At 40.8% G+C, this 22529-nt stretch overlaps 2 protein-coding genes across 3 annotated transcripts; one reads left to right on the top strand and one right to left on the bottom strand.

The window, feature by feature from the left end:
* Positions 1-3049: 3049 nt before the first annotated feature.
* LOC136448493 (phosphatidate cytidylyltransferase 2-like) lies at positions 3050-16731 on the bottom strand. Of its 2 annotated transcripts, XM_066448068.1 has the most exons (15): positions 16431-16731; positions 13081-13107; positions 12053-12171; positions 11125-11221; positions 10493-10669; positions 9804-9864; positions 9284-9342; positions 8406-8488; positions 7970-8057; positions 7294-7362; positions 6474-6629; positions 5741-5782; positions 5057-5149; positions 4774-4877; positions 3050-4279 (listed from the first exon to the last, which is right to left on the bottom strand). In XM_066448068.1, the coding sequence occupies exons 1-15, from the start codon at positions 16521-16523 to the stop codon at positions 4150-4152; spliced, it is 1398 nt and encodes a 465-aa protein (XP_066304165.1). In that variant the 5' UTR covers positions 16524-16731; the 3' UTR covers positions 3050-4149. The 2 variants fall into 2 exon arrangements, with proteins under 2 accessions (XP_066304165.1, XP_066304166.1); XM_066448069.1 differs by lacking the exon at positions 13081-13107 and having other exon boundaries at positions 16431-16730.
* A 566-nt stretch (positions 16732-17297) lies between these two features.
* LOC136448159 (proliferating cell nuclear antigen) lies at positions 17298-22134 on the top strand. The gene is made up of 6 exons (XM_066447333.1): positions 17298-17727; positions 18598-18695; positions 19066-19133; positions 20075-20269; positions 20817-20940; positions 21712-22134. Exons 1-6 carry the CDS (start codon positions 17507-17509, stop codon positions 21792-21794), a joined length of 789 nt encoding a protein of 262 aa, XP_066303430.1. The 5' UTR covers positions 17298-17506; the 3' UTR covers positions 21795-22134.
* The last annotated feature ends 395 nt before the right edge of the window (positions 22135-22529 follow it).

The following is a 22529-nucleotide window of genomic DNA, read 5'->3' as shown; positions in this document are numbered from 1 at the left end:
CCATTGAGATGTGGGAAGGTGCCAGCTTTTACAAGATGCTTACCTGTCAGATGGACAATTGTGGCACTTTGGAAATGAAACAAGCCGACCGCGATTAAACCTTTAAAAAAAAAGTAGTTTCTACTACTTTTCTTCAAAGGTTTCATAGCGGTCGGCTTGTATCAGGGTGGCCTAGGAAATCCGTTTTCATGTCACCAGTGATGTTGTGGACACTATGAAACTAAATGTATGATTGTCGGCCTTGTAAAGGGGTGTTTTGGATATGACTCTCCCATTGTACAGTCAACAGACAGGACACTGACATGGTTAAATGCGAGGGTAAAGTGTCACTGGCTGTGGCCATGCAAAGAATGGATGTCATGGTACCATGTCTCTCTGGAAGCTGAGTGTAGAGCTTGTTCTTTGCTGAAGTACATTAAGTTTTGTATGCCAAAGAAGACCACTCAGGAGACCAATAAAATCTTGTCTATGTGGACAGGTGGTCACTATATATATATATATATATATATATAGGCAAGATTCTTAATGCTTGTGTCAGTGGGAAAAACAGAAAGTGGTCACATTGGTGGTTCTTACAATGTACTAGTATGTAGAGGTGGCCACTAGTACAGGATTGACTGTATCTCCAACCCAGGCAGTCACTACATGTCATATCCATACAGTCACTTTACCAGGTTTATAACTTAACATTTTGTAGAATAACATTTTCTAACCAAAAGTATATCTATCATACTTAAAATTGATAACAAGAAATATCTGAATGCTACAATAGTATTGACTTCACTTAAAACATTTATTACAACACTGTTCATAAACTTCCATTGGTCGATACACATGTCATGTAAATTGAGATACAATGATACAAGTACAATAGACTAAAGCAGGTCTCTCACTGGACTGCACAAAATTGCGCGAACTCTGCAAATGTTTGCCAACTTTTCCTTGTGGTGATACTGATGTGTGACGCTTGAGGTAAAATATTTGTGACTTCTACAAACAAAATGGCAACGCCCGGAATGTTGAGCATGTCCTCAGTTTCGGCTACGAATCAGATACAAGATAACTTTATTGGAAATCCCAGTGTTGCCACTGAATTAAAAACCCATGTACAATGACTAAGATTCATCAAAAGAGACCTGCAGTGATTGCACCACTACGCCATTGCAAATTCTTAAAATTAAGAAAAAAAGAATTCACAAATTCAGGCAACAAATTGGCGCCAATTGACATCCGTTTGCGTCCCTTTAAGAATATCTTTTGCAATTTGCCGCAGTCCAGTAAGACGCCCGCTTTAAGTGTAATATTTGGTCACCCTCAAGTGTTTAACACAGACGAGCACAAGGCTTTCCACAGAACTTCTTACATGTATAATCTTATCCTTTTCTTCACTGATTAATAAATATAGACCTCACATTTTTTGAGAAATACTTTATCTGGAGTATATTTGAATTGCACCAAACTATGCCTTATCACAATAGCAAACATGGGCCTGAACGGGCTGTTTTATTTTTGACTTTCGTGGGATGCGGTTGCCAGGTTATTTGGGGCTTGAGTACACCCCTGGTTAATCTTATTTAGGACTCCCTGCATGCGGTTGCCAGGTTATTTGAGGCTTGAGTACACCCCTGGTTGATCTTACTTCGGACTTCAAATCAGCCACGGTCCTGGTGAAAAAATACACCAACAGCTGCCCAACTGGGCTGTGAGAACCACCTGGCACCCTGTTGGACGACGCAGGGGCATCTGTAATGGGTGTATGCTGCACATCACCAATGATCAAAGCCAATCTTTAAACAAATCAACGAACAATAACGAACCCCACCAGTGCAGGGTGAAGAGGAATTGAACATGGTGAACACAACAGTCGGCGTTCCCTGACTTAAGAGCCCATCCAGGCCTAGATTGGCTACACCGCTCACGGGTCTCTTGGAGTTACAAGAATATTCCTCAAACAGTGACTTAAAAAGAAAGGTAGCGAAGTACGCACCTCCAAATTTTCGACGTCTTCTGTACGTCTTGTTCACGGAGTGACCTAGTCTCGCGAGAACACGAGACTAGGCCAACACGAGACTAGGCCGAGACTAGGCCCAAGTCCTACTTACCCCTACTCCGCAAGGAGGCGGGGGAGGCAGGAAGATCTTCACAAGTCTTGGCCTAGTCCCGTGTTCTCGCGAGACTAGGTCACTCCGTGAACAACACGTACAAAAGACGTCGATAATTTGGAGGTGCGTATTTCGCTACCTTTCTTTTTAAGTCACTGTTTGAGGAATATTCTTGTAACTGTTATTACATGTGACGTGACTGATGAATTTCTTCAACGGGTCTCTTGGAATTGTGACCAAGGCATCAGTGTCTCTCAGTGCTCATTCCCTCCAAATGGCACAATTGACAACGGTTGTTCTATTCTACCACAGTGGCACAGCCCTGAGCAATCTAAATCTTTATATATCATCACAGAAAATACTTCATATTGTACAAGCAAGGTTTCGTAGTTACCAACTATACTCTATATATTTTAGTGGTCAATCATACCATTATCATGTTCTGGACATTCATTTTGTGCTGATTGGTTTGTTTTGACATTTAAAACATGCACCGTGTCCATGTCCTGTGCATATCCAATCATGATTGCAAACTGTCAAAATATTCGGATATTAACAATGATAAATATCAAAACCTGATTCAAGTTGGAAAATTGAGTCATTAGGTTTGTTGACTTTTGGAAAAAGGAGCTGATGACGTAGGCTATCAGAATAATAGGTTTTGTGTAGTTAACAAGTCCAATACAGTCAAACTTGGTTTCAAAAACCACTCGAGGGACCGAGGAAAAATGGATGGTTACCGGGGATGGTTTCATCATCATCGGGTTACCCCCCAGATAACCCAGCGAAGGACAAAGTGGGGGGTGGGGGGGGTGGGGGGGGGGAGAAGGAGGTCCCTGGCTAAGGCAGGCAGGCCTCCAGCCTGGCACAGTATGACTCAACGGTGGGAGCCGATACAACTGTGCCAGGCCATGGTTGCTGCAGAAAAGATCCAGAGTCTAACGATGGTAATGTAAAACTGGACAGGACTGTTTCAATATGGCTTATATCTTGAGGTGGTTGGCTGAGCCAGCTTTGTATAACCTTCACCGTACCGTTTGTCTGTGTGTGTGTGTGTGTGTGTGTATGTGTGTGTGTGTGTTTGTCTGTGGACAGCATAACTCGAGAAGCAGTGTGTGGATCGTTGTTTGGTATGTGGGTAGGGGTTGGAGAAATGACGGTCCATTTGATAATGGGCCTCCTAGTGGCCTTTACGGTACTGCAGCAGAACTTCCCATTTTGATATCTTGTGTTCCGAACATACTAAAATTATGATTTTCAATTGAGGAATGTGTTGCTTACTGACACGGTAAAATTTTAAAAAAGGTCTGAATTTTTGTACGAACATATTGGTTCAAATTAACTGAATTGCCTAATACATGTTGACTAAATCAAATATCATTACATTCAGTCTACTCACTTTCTACCTTACATCTAACATGAAGAAAATTAGACATCCTCTGTATTACAGGTATGTAAGACATATAAAAGCCCATATAAATACATGACATTGTAAGTTATATGCCATCACCACCGACACAACATTCATGATCATGTATACCTTCGTCATTTAGATACTGATAAGAATACAGAAGGCATATCTGATGTATCATACTTTACATCTCTATAACTAACTGTAATGCCCTATTTGATGCAATAGTATAATTATAACAGCATGTACATAATTTATTAAGTCACAACACATTACATCAAACATGTTTTCCTAATTATGACACAACATAAAGTTTACACAATAGATGTGGTATAGTGAAAACACTAAAAGTTGTTCAATAAAACAGTTACTCCAAGCAACTAAATAGATTTTGGAAATTCTATCCAGCTGCTCGAGTAACTGTTTTATTGCGTATCTTATTACCTGTATGTCTAACCTCCATCGACAAAAGTTATCATATCAAGTATCATTTGGATCAGATCTGAAAATATTCCATGTCACAATTCAAAATTATTGCCGAACTTAAAAAGTCTAAAATCAGCTTTTCAAAGTGATCTTTGATACCTGCTTGCCTTAGCAGATTTGCCACGGAACCTGCAGTGCCATTGGAAGTCCCTAGGAGGAGCAGCTATTCTCTACCAGCCCTGCATCAAGCAGGTGTTGCTTCAGCTTGTTGAAAATCACCAGCTGGAGATCAGGCCGAAGTGCCAAAACCTGTTGTACGATTTTGCCTGGGTTTGGAGCTCTGGGAGAAAAAAAAAATTGTGACACCAAATCAGCTTAGGGATGTCCCTGTAGCTCAACTGGTAGCAGCCGCACAGTTGACTGTTGAGCTCCTGGTTCGAGTTAGTCAATCCTATTCATAGACTATAATTGTTCGTTCATTCATTCATTGATAGCATGCTTGCAATGAGCATGGCTACCAGACTGTGATACAGGGATTATGTAATCTGACTTCCATTTGCTGGAAAGTACATAGACTGTAAAAGCATCTAAGGTTGCAGTGGTTTGATTTCCTGGTAGGGAGAAATGTAAAGTTTGCAGAGGTTTTTACAGTGTAGTTCGCAGTTGAAACAAGGTGGTTGGTGTTCAGAAGACAGAACAAGCATTTTCATGGCGGTTTTAACTTTGCAGTGAAGAGGTTACTGTGAAAACTATGAACATTAAACCATCGCAAATTTAAATGCATTTTACAATGACTGTCAGTAGCTGTGTGCGTTTCTTAGTACATGGGCTTACCTGATGAAACTGTGGTGGTACACATGCACAAAGGTGGCCATCAGATACTGGCAGTCAAAACGATCCACCATCCCACCATGTCCAGGAATCACATCAGCAAAGTCCTACAAGACAACACATGGAACAGATTAAGTGAATAGTTTCATCAGGTTTGTATGGATAAGCAAGTTCTTTATTCACAAGCAAGAGATTTATTGAAGCTGACATTTCTGACCGTTCGTGTTAAGTTTGGGGCTTTCCTGGAGGTAAAAAAAAGTCTAATACATGTTGAATGTACACTCACCTTAATCTTAAATGCTCGCTTGAAGCCACTGGCAAAGAACCCTCCAAATGGACCAATTAAGGAAGCAAAAGTGGCGAGGTATATGGAGTGGATCTAAAAAGAGGCATCATATTATTAGTGCTCAGCTGTATGTTACGGTGAATGGACAAAAAGCAAGGTTGTTGGTTTGTTTGAACCTTTGTTTATTCGAATTCATGAGGTCAAGTCGGCCTGCAGGCTGATTTTCATTGAGTTCATTAGGGAAGAGGGAAGAGTCAGATAAATGTGACTCTGTCGAGGCCACACCAATCTAATTTCTTGGTTAACGGATTTTTGATCTTAAAAAATTTTTTAGAAAAAAAAAAAATCAAGAAAACAGAAGGCTGGCCCAGCCTTTTGTTTTTTCATTAATTTTTTTTTCTAAAATTTTTTTTTGGAAAATAAAAATCCGTTAAACAAGAAATTAAATTGGTGTGGCCTAAGGTACAAAATGCATCATTTCAGTCCTGATAACAAATACAGTACATGGTACAAAAAGCAATGCAACGTAACTGTGCCAATTGGAGCATGCATAAGTCCGGAGCAGTGACACCATCCTAGCTATCCAATCTCAACCATAAACTACAAATTGCTAAATTTTGAAAAAGATTTTATCACTTCTTGATTACGGCAAGAAAAAAAAGGTTAGTAAATGTATTGCCTCACCTGAAAAGGATATATGTTGACAGTCTCCCACATCAACCCCATCTGTATGAATATGAAACAGATCAATAATAATGGCATTGCAGTAGATTTACCAGGCTACAAATAGATAGTAATAGACGAGTATCTTATGTAAGTTGACTACAATTTCAATGGAAGGTAAATAGATCAAGTCTGGTTTGTCTCATCATCATCATCATATTTATTACCCCCAGATAACCCCGCGAGGGGAAAAGTAGGGGGGGGGAGGAGGTCCAAGGCTAAGGCGGGCAGGCTTCCAGCCTGGCGCGGTATGACTCAACGGTGGGAGCCGTAACAACCGCGCCAGGCAGGGCGTTCCACTCGGGGATTGTGCGGGGGAAGAATGAGTGTTTGTAAGAGTCTGTCCGGGCGTTAAGTGGTTGAAATTTGAGCGTGTGGCTCCCCCGGTCTCAAGCCTGTCACCCCCTTCCCCACCCCAAATTCTGCACAATGAACATTTCTAAGACATAGGATATTAACATGGGGGTCCCATCATTGAGAAGGTGCCTCGAGCATGTTAAAGGCGATGGGCTAGCAACACCTTGCTGCAAAAATATACCCTGCTACTGAAACAGCAAGGAGACTTGCAGCCCTTTGTGCAACAACAACCCCTCCTTGTAAAAGATATACCCAGCTAATGAAACAGCAAAGAAACTTGCTGCCCTATATATGTGCCACTACAAGGGTCTGAACGAAACGTTCTTTCTCTACTTACCACTTTGAGTACTCCCTGCAGCCATGAGGGTAGCGTGTACTCTGTGAGCTGGAATATGGGTGCTGGTGTACACTCCATCATGATGGAGTATGCCGCCGGACCTCCGAACTCCACCGGGCACACAAAGTACTCATAGCCAGCCATGAAGTATGCCAGCTGACAAATAATATTACGTAAAAGTTAATGAATGAATGAAGACCTTTATTGCACATTTCTGCCACACTTGGCTAAGTACAGGTCACAACAAAACAAAATACAAGTACAGTTAACGGATATAAAAGAATACGACTATCATTAGATAAATTCTACTACTCCATACACATTTTTGATTAGATAAAAATGTTGGCAATACATAATTATTATGTACATATAAGAGATGTCATTTTTCACAAAAAGTATCTTTTTGAAGTTAAGTCAAGCCTTTATTTTCCTTCGAAATGCTAGTTTGACCCACACGGCCCACACCCAATTTGAATACTACAGTATTTACTGAGTACAAAGTCTTCTGATAAAACATGCATCTCTAGTTTCCAATACAAAACATCTGTATCTATATAGCCAGTAGCCATTGGCGTAACACACCAGCTTCACAGGCACATTATATTACCCTGAACAACCTGTCACACCTACCCGGTAACCATTGCACATCTACATGTAACTGTAAGCGTTGTTTAAAGATATCTAGTGAGCATGCTCCTTCTGTACTTGGTGGCAACGAGTTCCACTCTACAACAGTACTAGGAAAATATGAGAATAGTTGAGAAGTTTAGTTTAATTTAGATACTGTAAAGCTACAGTAAATATTTCTTGGACAACTTACCAGCCAGCCAAACAGCAGAGTGGAGAAGAAAGCTCCGATGAAGCCTTCCCATGTTTTCTTGGGAGACAACTGTAGGGAGGTAAACAGACATGTACGTGTGCATGGAACTCACTGACAACTTTTTACCACTGTGCATGATTACAGTACATTAACCCTACAGCACCATAGAGAAGCAATGACATGCCAATTTGAAAGAATAAAATTTCTTGGCCTTTTCTTTCCTGGTATACAGTGGTACCTAAGCATTTGTACAAATTTCATGAAATTCATCATGAAATTTGCATGAAGCACCATGCCAAAAATGTACAAATCTTTTGAAAAAAAAAAGCCTTTTATGAAAACCGGCCAACTGCTGCCTGGGTCACGTGACAAAATGTTATATGGGCAGATATCCAAGATGGCGACTAATGGTAAGATACAATAAGGACGTGTTGGCTATACATTCTGTATTATTCAACCATTTGGCCACTGAAAACTTTAAGATTTAAGAGTTGCACAAACGGTATACATATACCTCACTCACACTCATTTACTTATTAAAATCATGGTCAGTATCATAATTTTATTCTGCCAGGAAACTGTGGCAATGTCAGAATATCTAGCAGTGAGAAGTAATAATTATGTAAAAGTGATTTTTCATCTATCAATCTATCATAAATAATTGTTAGACACTTACCTTGATTAGGGATGTTCTCCCAAAGAAGAATCCAAAGATGTACGCCATGACATCATTACAAATCACCATGGACACAGGGACAATGAGCCTGAAAGTTAAGATATGGATTTCTCAAAAAATGAGTTAGCCTCAGAAGTGTGCATCCTAACTGTCTCTGTGATGTGATGCATTCAGCTGAATAATGTCCCCGACCTGTACATATACAGGATGCACATACAGGCTCTGTATATATATATATTTATGTCATACCTAGGCAGCGAAAACGTTCGATACATGTGATAATTTTTCCGTATCACACGGGTTCTAGACTTGTATCACACGGGCTTCCATAGAACATTTCAAATGTATTTCATGTTGTATTCTATATATTATATACATGTATATAGAGAGAGAGCCTATATAGAGGCTTCCCGCAGGACAAAGCTTAATTTCTCACCAGATGAGTCCCTCAAAGATGTTCTGTATGATGAGATGCGACTGAGTCACCACAATCAGCAGGGTGATGTGGGTCCATCCAAACTGGACAGGGGAAGACAAGGAAATCCGTGAACAGTTTCATCAGGTTGGTAAGTCACTGGATATGAGAGTTCTTTGTACACAACCAAGTGTTTTCTTCAAGCCAACGTTTTGGTGACCGTCTGTCACCTTCCTCAGATCAGGGCAATATTGACTAGTAATAAGTATATATAACCAAAATAACCTTATGTTTGGGATTGTAAACATTAATATGCAGGTAGTATTTTGAGCCCTGTATCCTAAGGAAGGAAAAGTGAAGACAACACGTAACCAATGACTAATAGTACAGTATATTATATACGACATTCACTACGAGGGCTGTCTCCAGCTTCAAATTTGTCTCCGTCCCACTCATTGTTGAGAGCTCATGTTGTTGATTTTTGTTGTTTAATCTGCCATTTTAGGCTTACAAAAATACATTTTCACAAATTTCACAAATGTCATAAAGTTCAGACTTTTGGGACGGACAGTGAATTTTTTAACCATTCCAACAAGCAAATTTCCGTCCTGGGACGGAAGAACGGGTCCTGGAGACAGGCCTGGTCACTAGTTGTTAGCCTCCGTTGCAGGCTCTGACGCGGCTTTTTGGGCGGCTAAATAATACACTTTTTGCAGCCAGCCCGTAACCATCAGCCAACCTGTAACTATCTAGGCGGCTGTTAGTTACAGGTTGGCTGATGGTTACGGGCTGGCTGCAAAAAGTGTATTATTTAGCCGCCCAAAAAGCCGCGTCAGAGCCTGCAACAGAGGCTAACTAGTTGTTAACAAATAAAGACAATGTTTCAGATATATCCTCACCATGGTAAACTGTTTCAGATAGTGTCTTTTCACCAGTGTCAGGACAAACATGCAAAAACCTGAAACAATTCATGCAAAATAGGTAAATCACATATCAGGTTTATATTCATGGCATTCAGATTAAACAAGCATAACTATCATAAAGTCTGTACTAAACTTTTTTTGCAATAACAACAAAAATTAGAATCAAATTTCTCTCTTCTAATTTACATTTGCTCCTTTTCAATTAAAATCAATGATGAATGTAAATATATTTTATGTTTCAGTGACACCATTCATAAAATGACGGACATGTTGCATCAGAGAAAACAAGTCAATTTCAAAAACCTCTATTCGGACCAAAATCTATAACTGGTTTTCCAGCTCTTCAATGTAGCTATGTCTCTTTACTGGTATAGCTATCATATCTGGAGGCTGCGATTGCCAGAAAACTGAAAACTATGTAGCCAAATGAAAAAATGAAGTACATTTCCCCCTTCAGGTTTTTCCAACAAATTTTACTACCGTAACAGTCACTCACCTGCTACATACATGGTGAAGGCCACGATTCTCCTGTACTTCATCAGAGGACGAAACACCTCCTGAAAAACAGTTATAAACGGTACATGTAGTTAGCTACATGTACATTATACTTCTGTGCCTTTTCTGCAAATTGGTCGTACTGTACCCGTTGATATATTGTAATTCTTTAAAAAACTTTCCCAGTGGTTATATGTCTGCAGGTTTACATAAATCTGCCACTTTGAAAAACAGTGGGTTTGAGAGATCTCTAGTGCAGCAGCACCCAAGGTATGCAAAATTTAGATTTACAGGTCCTGGAAGTGCATTATACGGGGGATATTGGGTTGGAGATCTGTTTGGATGCATCTTTTCAGGGTGGTGAATTATGCGCCCTGGTGGAATCATGTTAGTAGATGAAAGGACGGAAGGGACTACCTTAAAGATTAATAAATGTTACCTCTCGCTGTAAGTAATCTGTGATGGTCTCTCCGTAGAAAGAGTAGTTGCCTTAATGTTAAGTGCATATTACCCGAAATACAAGTTACAATCAAGAACATAAGAGCAAGACATTTACCTCTCGTTATAAGAAGTGTCCGAAATAATCTGTGATAGTCTCCCCGTAGAAGAAATAGTTGCTTTAATGTTAATTACACAATACCCAAAATACACTGCAATCAAGAACATTAGAGCAAGACATATACATTATACCTCTCGTTGCAAGAAGTGTCCGAAGTAATCTGTGATGGTCTCCCCGTAGAAGAAGTAGTTGGCACAGAGAAGGAAGTACCACTGTAGCGTGCGGAACCAGGGTAGGTTGTTGGACTGGTACACCTTGTGGCCGATACTGATGATCTCCTGAAAACACTTCAGCTGCACAGTCATGACCTGGGCAAGGGGAGAAAATGCACAATGCGATGATGAACCGGTTTATTTGATGCTACAAGATACTTTGGGGAGTACATTATATTGTAGCCCTAGGGGTAAATTGCAGTGTGCTCTACTATACATATTAAAACCTGGTAAACTATAATAGAAATATCAATATCAATGCTGTTAAATACTTATCGTACTATCTACATTTACAAAAAAGACATGTACAAAGTGGTGTTTATAAAACAAGAAGTGCGACACATGTACAGCTTGGGGCTGCATCCGTCTTTTGGACGGAGCAGCTTGAGCCTTTTAGGTCACCAGTGACGAAGAATCCACCCTGCTGCTGAAACATCAAGGAAACTTGCTGCCCTATGTTCCACTAGGCTCTACAAGGTGAACAATAATAACAACTATCATAACGGCGGTTCAACTTCACTTTTGTATAACTTGGGGAAAACTATACTCACTGCAATGGTTAAGTAAAACGGCCCTCCCCATATCAGCCAGAAGAATCCGACCACCATCATCAGGGCAAACACGCCACGGATAACCCAATTCCGCCATCTGAAATGCCAACGGGAAAATGTGTGATAGCGTGCGTAGTCCAGTGGTTAGCGATCTTGCCTCTGGAACTAGAAGCCCCGGGTTCGATCCCGGCTGTGTTGCTCACCCGACATGCACGCTACCGGAAAGGGTCGCAGTCCTTAGGACGGGACGTTAAGCAGTGGTCCACTGTTCATTGTGCTATTCGAAAAGAGCTAGGGGAATTTCCCCGGTACAATGAACCTGTAAATACTGTACATATAGCGTCTGTCTTCTTCTCTGTCACGACCAGTGGAAGATTAGTTCTTCAGTGAGCTACAACTGGATCGAGATTACTTTCCTTTTTCCTTTGTGATCAGATGACAAAAGTGTGATCAGATGACCAATCAAAAAATGTGAAATTGAGCTAATAAATTAGTTGAATTCAATGGTGTCTTCATTCAAAGTATCAATGGAAGAGATACATTCATTCAATAAGACCTAGCTTGATGACAAGAGCATGTTGTAGTGCAACGAATTAACATGAAAATGAATCTGAACAGTGCATTCCTAAGTGTGGAATTTATCATACTTTCACAGAAGACAAACATAAAATGCTCACAGTATATTCAAAGAATGTTGGACATTTCAGCACCGGGACAGTTCAGCCTCTACCGATCAAGACGATTCTGCACCATGCCTAGGACTGTTTATAGACGTTTTGCCACCAAGAGGACACCTAACTCTAATCCTAACCCTAGTTCTAGCCATAACACAAATCGTCTTACGCCTGGTCTCGAACTGTCCTGAGTGGCTAGGGGCCGAATTTTTAGATTGCTGAAACATCCTGATACCTTAATTGAAATGATGTACCTTGGTGTTAATGAGGAGATGGGAAGAGCTTTTTCCACAGTGTCGGTCAAGCCTTCCTGAGGAGGAGGAGGGTCCACAGGTCCAGGCTGCAGGTCTCCAGCATCGCTCTCCTCATCTTTCTACAAACAAGACAAGGAATTAAAGATCTCACACCTCTGAGAAATATTTTTTGTGAGTTGCACTTGATGAGGAGTTCTGGGGCTCCCCCATCCATGTGCAAGCACGTCCAACCCCCATATGATGGGGAATAAAAGACGTAAAATTGGAAAGACTCAGAGAGAGAGAGAGAGAGAGAGAGAGAGGGAGAGAGAGAGAGAGAGAGTTTCTTGTTCTATTCATTACTCGGTAACACTGTCTACGTATAGCCAACTTTGCACCCAGGTCAAGCCAAGCAGACCAGCATTGGAACCGAGGTAAGCAAACGATCCAGTCTCCGGTTATACTCTCTTCCGGCTCACATTCTGTCACTCTGTATTATCAAATAACACGATAGAACAATTACACACATTAGCATTAGCAGGCCTTAAGTTGAATTGAAATTGTTTTCGGGAAATAGGTGCACTGGTGCACCTAGTACATGTAAATAATTGGTGGTGCCCTTAAATCACTGGTGCCCCTAAATCACCGGTGCACCTAAATCACTGGTGCACCTAAGTAAATCACTGGTGCACCTAAATCACTGGTGCACCTAGGTAAATCACTGGTGTACCTGAATCCCTGGTGCACCTAAGTAAATCACTGGTGCACCTAAATCACTGGTGCACCTAAATCACTGGTGCACTTAAGTAAACCACTGGTGCACCTAAATCACTGGTGCACCTAAATAAGTAAATCACTGGTGCACCTAAATCACAGGTACAACTAAATCACTCGTGCACCTAAGTAAATTACTGGTGCACCTAAATCACTGGTGCACCTAACCTATAGATCTAGGTGCACAGAAAAAAAATTGGATGCACAAAATAAGATAAATCATAATGTCAGCAAAACCTAGCCTGAGTCAGGCTAAGCAAAACCTAATTACAAACCTTACTGCCTCTCTTCAGAGCTCGAATCTGAAAAAATAAAATTCCGTAGCTAACTTCGGATTTAAGTAGAACAACAAAAGTTTCATTATTTGTCTAAATGTTAATAACATGCTGAATATTGTGTACAATCATAGTGCCTTTACCTATACATAGCCATACACAAATATCTAGGTACACTGGTGCAATCACAGTCAAAGATTAGGTGCACAGCTGCAATTTTGGGTGCACAAATTAAAAGTGTAAATGTACCCAGTATTTCCAGCCCAGATAAGTCATGATCACGTACATTTTTCAAAAGATACCTATCACACAGCTGTGAACATGTCACTTTACATAGTATTATCACATGTGTACATGTTACCTTTCTGTAATGCCTTTTAGTCTTACAAATCAGATAGAAAGCTTTCCTCAGTATCAATCAATCAAGTAATTTGGCTTTGAATGATCAGGCAGGCAGCTTACAATCAATTAGGCTGATAGCCAATCATCTGACAACACGTCAGCACCAAGGACATCTCTCATGCCATATCACTTCAATAGACCAATCCTTACCAATAGCGTAGCGTGACAGTAGCGGCATGTCTGTCAAATATTTGCATTTTTGTGCTTTTATTTTGCTGGAGGTGGAGGTAGGCGGAGCCATGGGATCAGTCTATTCATATTTCATGGTAATGCCATGTCGTTTAGTGCATTTGACACCTCGCAGAAGTATGTCATGACCATTTAAATTGACAGATGGGTCGCTAATGCCTTTCGACACTCAAAAATCAGTCTGTGTGATAGCTTGTTTGTTTTCCTTTGAATAATGTGTCATAAAATAATTCTTTGGATGCACAGTCAGGAAGTATCGCAGGACACCCAGAGCACAGGATTGCATTGTGGCGCACGCGTAACCCAAATTAACCTCTCGCGTGTGAATTCAAAATGGCAGGAGAACCACTTTTCTTATGCAGCTGATAACATGTACATGAATGTGTTTTTTTTTCTGTTTGCAACATGCATTGTCCTGCATGCATATGAGACCCCGAGTACTTTCTAAACAACGAAGGAGATTGAGACAGCAGCAATATCCTGGCCACCATGGCGGCTGGCAGGGTGGATTTGATATCGTGAATAATTGAGAATGTAGCACTGTTGCTTACTACATGTAGTACCGGTACTAAATTAGGCCTGTGTTCAGCTGAAAAAATAAAGAGGGAACTAATTAATTATTTCTGCTTCAAGAGAAATTTCCAAAAGCTAAGTAGAGTAGGCCAATTTACGAAATATAAACTTGAGTGGGATCACCGGAATCAACATTGACGATAATGCCATCCCCCAGTATCTTTTACTATAGTCTACTAAATAAGTAGATTCTAGTGCTTTCTTGGTCCCAGGGCATACATACATTATTCTATGCCAAAATACGGTAACCCTATCGATGTTAACTGATCAAAGCATACTGGATTCCAGTAATTAGGGCGGTGAATGACTGGAATTTGCCCTACCACAGCCAGTCATTGACCTATGAACGAGTTTACATCTAGGTTAGATAAACAATGGGAGAACATATAAGTACAATGTTCACCTGAAGCTAGAGATGCAAGACCGGGACATTAATTACATGTACAGTGCCTTCTTTGCTGAAGATGATATCAAGCTGACATGGTGGTCTAAGACTCATCTTGTCGTTAGGTTTATTGATCATGACTAACTCAGAACCTGGAGTTCCAATCCCTGATGTTATTCCCTTGTGAAAGCCACTTAACACCAATTTCAATTTTCTCATGAGTACTAAGTCTTGTCTCAAGAGAAAATGGGTACCTGCCTACCTGAGTTCAGCTAGGGACATCCCTCGGATAGGACATTACAAGAAGGTCCCATGTTCGAGGAGAGTGGCTGAGCCATATCTCAAGCATGTGAAAGACCCCACCACATTTATTGAAAAGAGTACTAGTAGGGGTTTTTCCCGGTGTGAGTGGATGGATCAAAGAAATCTGTGCCATCAGGTGGATTTCCGGGTACTAGTATGCAATACAAACAAACATGGTATCAAGGTATTCTGGTGTATTCCAGTAAATAGTCCAACCGTTACTTGCCACTGCGTCTATAGTAAAAGTATAAATGGATCACCAATATGGTAACAGGTCATTTCTAGTTATGGAAAAACACATATCTAAACCAAAAGATGATGAGTAGAACATTTTGCATTCATTTGCAATCATAAAAATGCTATAAATTTTTCGGTTTAGTTGGTGTTAACATGACCTTTCAATCCATTTTTACCACAGCAGAAAAGCACTGATCACAACCCTCAAACATACCACAATAGAATCAGGTTTTATAAGTTGGCGTAGAGATTGTGATCTGTCAGAATGGCTGATGAATGCAAAGGAAAATTTGAATGTAAATTGACAGCTGATGAGTCTCACTGCCCACCCACTTGGTAACCAAGGTTCTAATCAACAGCGAGAAACCAAATTATGCTTTTGTAGAGAAACCAGTGGAGACAAAAGGATGATGTGCTGTGAGAATGTGTGACGTGACGTTACAGTGGCACAATATGGGCTGTACTTGTAGACTCTGACGAGTCTGAGATTGGAGGTGTTGAGTTAGCCTGTTTAAATACACCGAAGGGCGGTTATACCCACTATATAGATACAGATAGCTCCCGAGTCTCCTATAGTATAGTAGTCTCCAAGCAGGCCCAATGGATTGCAAAGACCGTATCCAACTGGAAGAAGGAGCTTGTGTAGCAAAACGTACTTCCTCTGCCAGTTTGATACGGTCTTCTTCGCAACCTATAGATCTGCTTGGAGATTATAGTATAGGTTTGGATTCCGGCTAGTGTTGAGTTGAAATCCCTGACAGGTCCTGATGTTGTGCCCTTGGGAAAGGCAATTCACACCAATTTCCTCACTCGACTTAGGTGGAAATCATGAGTACCTAGCTTCGGTTAGCAATGGATTGAACGCAAATGGAAGTCCTGTGTTTGAGGACAGCCACAGGTGGACACAACCTCCTTGTTTCAACAGCGAGAAACTAAATTATGCTAAAATATATATTTGGAAAGAGCAGCTGATGCAAAAATGATGATGATGGTGATATGCTATAAGGAATGTGTGATGTAACCTTACAGCAAAGACTGGGGCCAAATGGGGGAAATGCAAGCAGTTATGATCAGAGAGGACGATCAAGATGATCCTGTCAAATAAATATTCAAAATAGAATTATTCTCACTTATAGTATTGGCAGGATGGTCATGCCAATAATACCACAAACATTTCTGTTATTGACAGGATGATCCTGTCAATAGCCACCTCCTACAGCAGAGCTGTTTGCAGTATTTCCAGAGTGTCATGTCGTCCCACCTGTTCATCTAGGATCTGGTCATCAGAGCTCTCTCCGGTATCCTCGTTCGCGATGACGCCCTGAACTCGTCTCTCCGTCTCCGGCGCACTCATGATGACGGTTCCGCCCAATCTACTTGGATTTTACGGTGCAACACTCTCTTCTCCGCTGGCCCAAGCAGCTGGTGTGCTACGGCGAAGGGCGGTTAAACCATATAGTCCTCGTATATGACACAGATGTATATTTAGATACAGGTAAATAATTACACGGCTACGCCACTGAACCACTGCTGCTGACCCAAAGATCAGGGGAGGATCAGTGATTGAGTTCGACGGTGGAGCTCTTGCAGTTTTTCTGTTTTGCTCTGCTTTGTTCTAGACATTTTCTTTCAAGTACTTTATTCAGCGATACAATTTTAGTAAGAACAAGACAAAGAGAATTCACAATTCTTAAATCCTGCCAGAATTTGTGATTTTTGTCGTGTTTACTAAAATATATTACCCCCTAAAATGAGATGGCTCTGTCTTCCGACTGATTCATTTGGAATATGGGGGAAATTAGTTATCATTTTGTTTTATTCACGACTCATTTTTACATTTTTACATACTGGAGTCAAGAGTTCCAGATCAACCTTCAATGAATTAATACATTAAGATTTCTAGTAAAGTTGGATTTGTGAGGTTTTAGATAGTTGCCAAGATGTGTGTTAGAAATGAAGTTTTTTCCCTATTGAAACTCTATGTATGGTACCTCCCAATAAGTCTTTTATCGGAAGTGACGTACATTGCATAGTCTGACGGGAAAATACGACAAGCCCGGGCTCGTCCCGAAATATCAACCAATCAGACGCGTTGGTACATTTTTGACCAATCATAGGAAACAATACTTCTAGTTTCCCGCGTTTCCCGCCTTTTGACCATTTTGGCGCGAAGGAGCCATTCTAGCCATCTTAGGTGAAACGAAGAAGACTGCCGCTGGAATCAACGTCCATCTGAGGCCAAACTTTCCCTCAAACCTCCAGTTTCTACTTCAAATCATTCCTTAAGAATTGTATTTTTGATTTGCGAAGTAAGTTTCCTGCAGAAATCCTGTGAAAATGTTTGAGGCACGGTTGGTTCAGGGCTCTCTGCTGAAGAAGGTTTTGGAGGCGCTGAAGGATCTGATCGAGAATGCGAGCTGGGACTGCAGCAGTACGGGGATGTCCCTACAGTCCATGGACAGTTCTCACGTCTCCCTAGTGCAGCTGGAGATGAGGAAGGACGGCTTCGACACCTACAGATGTGACAGGAACATGGCCATGGGCGTCACTATCGCCTCGTAAGTCTACTATCTTCCTATCTTACTTCATGTCAAACTTTCCCGCCAAAATTCTGAACCCAAAACATCTAACCTAAATGTCCTTCATTAACTCACTAAGTCGAGCTCGCTCGAAACTACGTTGAAAAAGGAGATATTTGTATAACAATTACAGCAAAGGATGATATTTTTTGCCCACATTTGTAATTTTATTTTCCAACATACGATCAGCAGAGTTCGTGCCTCTTGGGGAGGGGGGCACAGATTTTTGTCCCTTTTGTTCACCACTCACCCCACAGTCAGCACAGATATTAATTTACAGAGAAAATGAAGTAGCACTAGGCGAAAACGTTTCGTTATCACGGCCCTCAAGGTATCCTGTAAATTTTAGAAAATCGCCTGAACAAAACAAAGTTTAAAATATGCAGCCTTTGTCGTATATGGGGGAGCCACCACCTCAAGTTACAAACTATCTTCGTCAGGACCGACACAGTACTTCCCCCGTACTATTCCCCAGTGTGTCTGTGAACACGATAACTCAAGAGGGCCTAGATGGATTGTCTTGATATTTGGTATGTGGGTAGGTCTTGATGAGACGTTGAAATAAAAGAGTATAATCAAATCAAGACCTCATCTGCATAATTGCTTTGAAAGCCTTTGTTAAGATAAGAATTTCATAGTACACATACTTCTGTTATTTGGGCGGAGAATATGATGAAGTGATATGGTTTATGCAAATCAACTTTATTTGCATACTCAATGAGAAAAAAATTATAACACATAACATTATTTGGCAATGTTATGAGGTTGCGGGACTCCAGTTTTTTAGATCTTAACATATAATTACATTCATACCGAAAATAAGAAAACAAATTTTGTACCATGTTTCAGGATGACCAAGCTATTAAAGTGTGCAGGTAATGATGACATGGTCACCATCAGGGCAGAAGACAACGCAGATTCCATGACTCTCATCTTTGAGTCGCCAAGTAAGTTTAATCAAGTTTATCCGTGGGAAGGAGCACTGTTTTTGTCTGTGTGTGTTTTTACACCTATATAACTCAGGATCTTGTTTGTTTTGGCCTGATGTTGTTGGTACTAGTAGTTATTTGAAGTCTTGATGAAATATGGTGATTATTGTGCTAAGTAGCTGTATTTTCAGTTTTTCTATTTGTGTGTTTGCAGCTCTAACTCAGATCCTATTGGTGGCTTTATTTGAATATAGGCATGTTGGTAGATATTGAGATCCCCATGTAACATGTTGATTTTGGGCACTGTAGCAGTATTTTCAGGTTTTGGGGAATCATAGATTGTGAAATGTGAAGAACTGGCCTGTGACACCTACGCTTGTCCTTACAGACCAGGAGAAGGTGTCCGACTATGAAATGAAGCTTGTGGATCTGGATGTGGAGCAGCTAGGCATTCCTGTGAGTCCTATTTCTGTGTAAACCAAATATGACACACAGTGTTCTCACCAGGATTTTTCACAGCAAAGGGGTCAGGTACAGAAGGCCAACTTTGCACGGCGCAAGTCACTCGCAGAGTGCCAATGACATGATAACGGTTGGTAGTCTGGCATCTTACCGCACAAAATTTTGAAATTCATAACCAAGTAATACACTATATCCTGCATTTGGGGGATAAATTTTGTGAAGTTAAGTTTTTCCTCTGTCACATCCTCATCCTAAAGCCATATATGAACTTTTTATAAGACTCATGAAGGTTCTTCCCAGAAAGAAACACCCCTATGCTCATTGAAACACAGCATCGGGGTCCAGATCACAGCATCAGGGGGCCGCTATGCTAAAAAGGCCTGGCGAGAACACTGACATGTAACCGTTCTTGTCAGTACATTTCCTGTCATATGTCAGAGAATCTGCACGAGGTAGCCATAATCGTGTAATGCAGAGCTACAAGAAACACCTTGAATTTATCGTTCATCACTTATTCAGCAAATTGAGTCCTTTGCTACACAACGTAGAAAAGAATTCGATATCAATGTTTAATCATTGTGAAACACATGGCGATTTCATATACTCCATGCCCCTCTACTTCCCAATTTTTTGTGGTTAGTCCTAAAGTATTACCAGTAAATCAAGATTTATTTGAATTGAATGAATATTACCTATTGGTTGACACGATGGCAAATGAGTCCAAAAGAAGCCTTGATCAAAGTTAATGCAGGATAACAAGTTTCATCTATCACATAAAAATGGTCTTCATTTGTGTAGGTAACAGAAAAATGATAGCAAAATTATCAGGCCATGGAACTCTAGTATTGGACTTGTATAAGTTCTAATCAGTGTGTGTGATGCGGTTCGCATTTAGATTTGAATACTGACAACCAACTTTCTTGTTCCTATCCAAGGACCAAGAGTACAGTTGTGTGGTGAAGATGCCGAGTGGGGAGTTCGCCCGAATCTGCCGTGATCTGAGCCAGATCGGGGAGGCTGTGGCCATTTCCTGCACCAAGGACGGCATCAAGTTCTCAGCCAGCGGGGATCTGGGCACTGGCAACATCAAACTGGCACAGAGCGCAAATGTCGATAAAGAGGAGGAGGCAGTAAGTGTGATACTGAGCCTTTTGTGGTCATGGTTTTGTGGTGTATGTCACAAGTACACTTTTTGTCCATCCCACTCATGTTTGGGGGGGGGGGCAGTTTATGTATTGCACACCTTTGAAAGCTTAAAAATGATTGATGGTTGGGGGTAAATTGGTTTGAATAGAATTTGAAAGCCACTGTCCATAAAGTTCAGACTTTTTTGGACCCGAATTTTTGTCCATCCCAACCAGAAATATTTCCATCCCCAGGAAGGGTCTTGGAGACACCCCTGCTACATACTGATGAGTTACAGCTAGACACTGCTCTGGTGTACAGCAATGTATTGATTGATCGATTGATTGATTGATTGATTGTGCGATGTAAATCTTTTAACCTTAAGCACACTGAAGTAGCCATTTGGCCCCCAATTCCCTATTGGTTAAAGACTTAGTAGCAGGGAAAGGGTTAACAGACAAATGCAATGAAGTAATGGGAATGGGATCTGTATGATACTATCCATATTATTGAATAATAGATATGCTAACAGACTTGCCCTTCCAACCACAGGTTACCATCGAGATGAACGAGCCAGTTTCGCTGACCTTCGCCCTGCGGTACCTGAACTTCTTCACCAAGGCCTCCCCGCTGTCTCCTTCTGTCACACTGTCCATGTCTGCAGATGTCCCTCTGGGTAAGATGTGTGGTTCTTTTATTCTTGTGAAAAGAAGTAGTCTTTCCTAAGCCGACACCAACTTAATTTCTGGGTTACGGATCTTTATTTTCCACAAAAAAAAATGTAGAAAAAAAAATTCATGAAAACAGAAGGCTGGACCAGCCTTTTTCTAAAAATTTTTTTTTTTTTTGAAAATAAAAATCCGTTAACCAAGAAATTAAATTGGTGTGGCCTAATGGGTGATTTATTACCTAGAAGATGGGTGGTAGTCACTCCCAATGGGTAATATCTAGTTAAAAAGAAAAGCCTTAACAGGTAGCATGGTGATCTGGTGGTTAGGGTTGTTAACTTAGAATGATCAATCAGTAAGTTCTGGGTTCCAATCCCTTGCACTTTAAGTCACAGGCCCTAATGCTGTGCTCTTGGAAAATTTCCCCAGGCAACTGAAAATAAATACATAGCTCGTTCGTCCTGTTCAATTTGATGTAAAGCCAGAGGCCCTGTGTTGAGGGGAGCCACATCTTGAGCATGTTAAGGGGTGAATTGAAAAGTGTAGGGTTCTTTCCTGTATGAGTGGATCAAACCTTACTTCTGTACAAAACCAGTGTGTTACGCCTAAAGCATTTTATCAGTTGAATGTGGAACTAACAAACAAGAGAAGCCTTTTCCGACGTATAATTTCTTGTCTATAAGAAAAACAGTCCTTCCCAATGTGAAATGCCCACAGTTTAGGCTATGTTAATTCTTCAGACATACTATGACTAACATGTGTCATTGGTTCATTTGCAGTGGTCGAGTACAAGATAGGAGACATGGGACACATCAAGTTCTTCCTTGCGCCTAAGATCGAGGAAGAAGATGCGACTGCTTAAATCATGTAGCTTTATTCTGAGCTGAGGATGTACAGACTTTGGAGAGAAACTTTGTGTTTTAGATTAATGTTAACGTGTCCAGATGAACTGTGTCTATCTGCCATGTAACTCGGTAGGTAATCAAAAATGTTATCAAAACGGCTTACCTTTCTAATCCACACCAGATACCCGTACGTTTTTTTGTTTGTTTCAAAGCCGACCACATTCTGGCAGAAATCAGAAGTATGAATATTGAAATTTGGGAAGGAAAATAAATGGTGGAATTTACATTTTGTGTGGGTGAGTGGGTCGATTTTGGTCATCTACATTTATGTATACACAATTAAAGGTGTGCAAAGGAGTAACGTCTTGAGTGAGTCATATGTTTTGTTAACGCTAGTTTTTCACCGTTTCAGGAATCTTACCCAACATACAACACCCCTCGTAGTTCAACTGTTGGGTTGTAGTTATTTTATCGACAGAAGAATTTAACATTTATTACCTCACCCTAGAAATCAGCCTGGATTTCCTGATCTCTCTGGTGCCTTTTGTAGAATTTCCTTGGGGACATGTTGGCCCAAAGCAGAGGTGCTGGCCTTGGTAGGCCCTAGAAACAGCCTGGCATTAGAAATATTTTATGACTCGTAGAGTCATTCAGTGTAATATAACCACTACAAAGCTGGTATGATACGATGAACAGTTCTGGCGGCTATACGGATGCAGAATCAAGCTGTTAGGGGCAAAAAATATTTTGGA

This window comes from Branchiostoma lanceolatum, chromosome 14, assembly GCF_035083965.1.
Source record: "Branchiostoma lanceolatum isolate klBraLanc5 chromosome 14, klBraLanc5.hap2, whole genome shotgun sequence".
NCBI lineage: Eukaryota > Metazoa > Chordata > Leptocardii > Amphioxiformes > Branchiostomatidae > Branchiostoma > Branchiostoma lanceolatum.
Note: the sequence above shows the minus strand (reverse complement) of the source record. Positions and strands in the feature narration are given on the sequence as shown.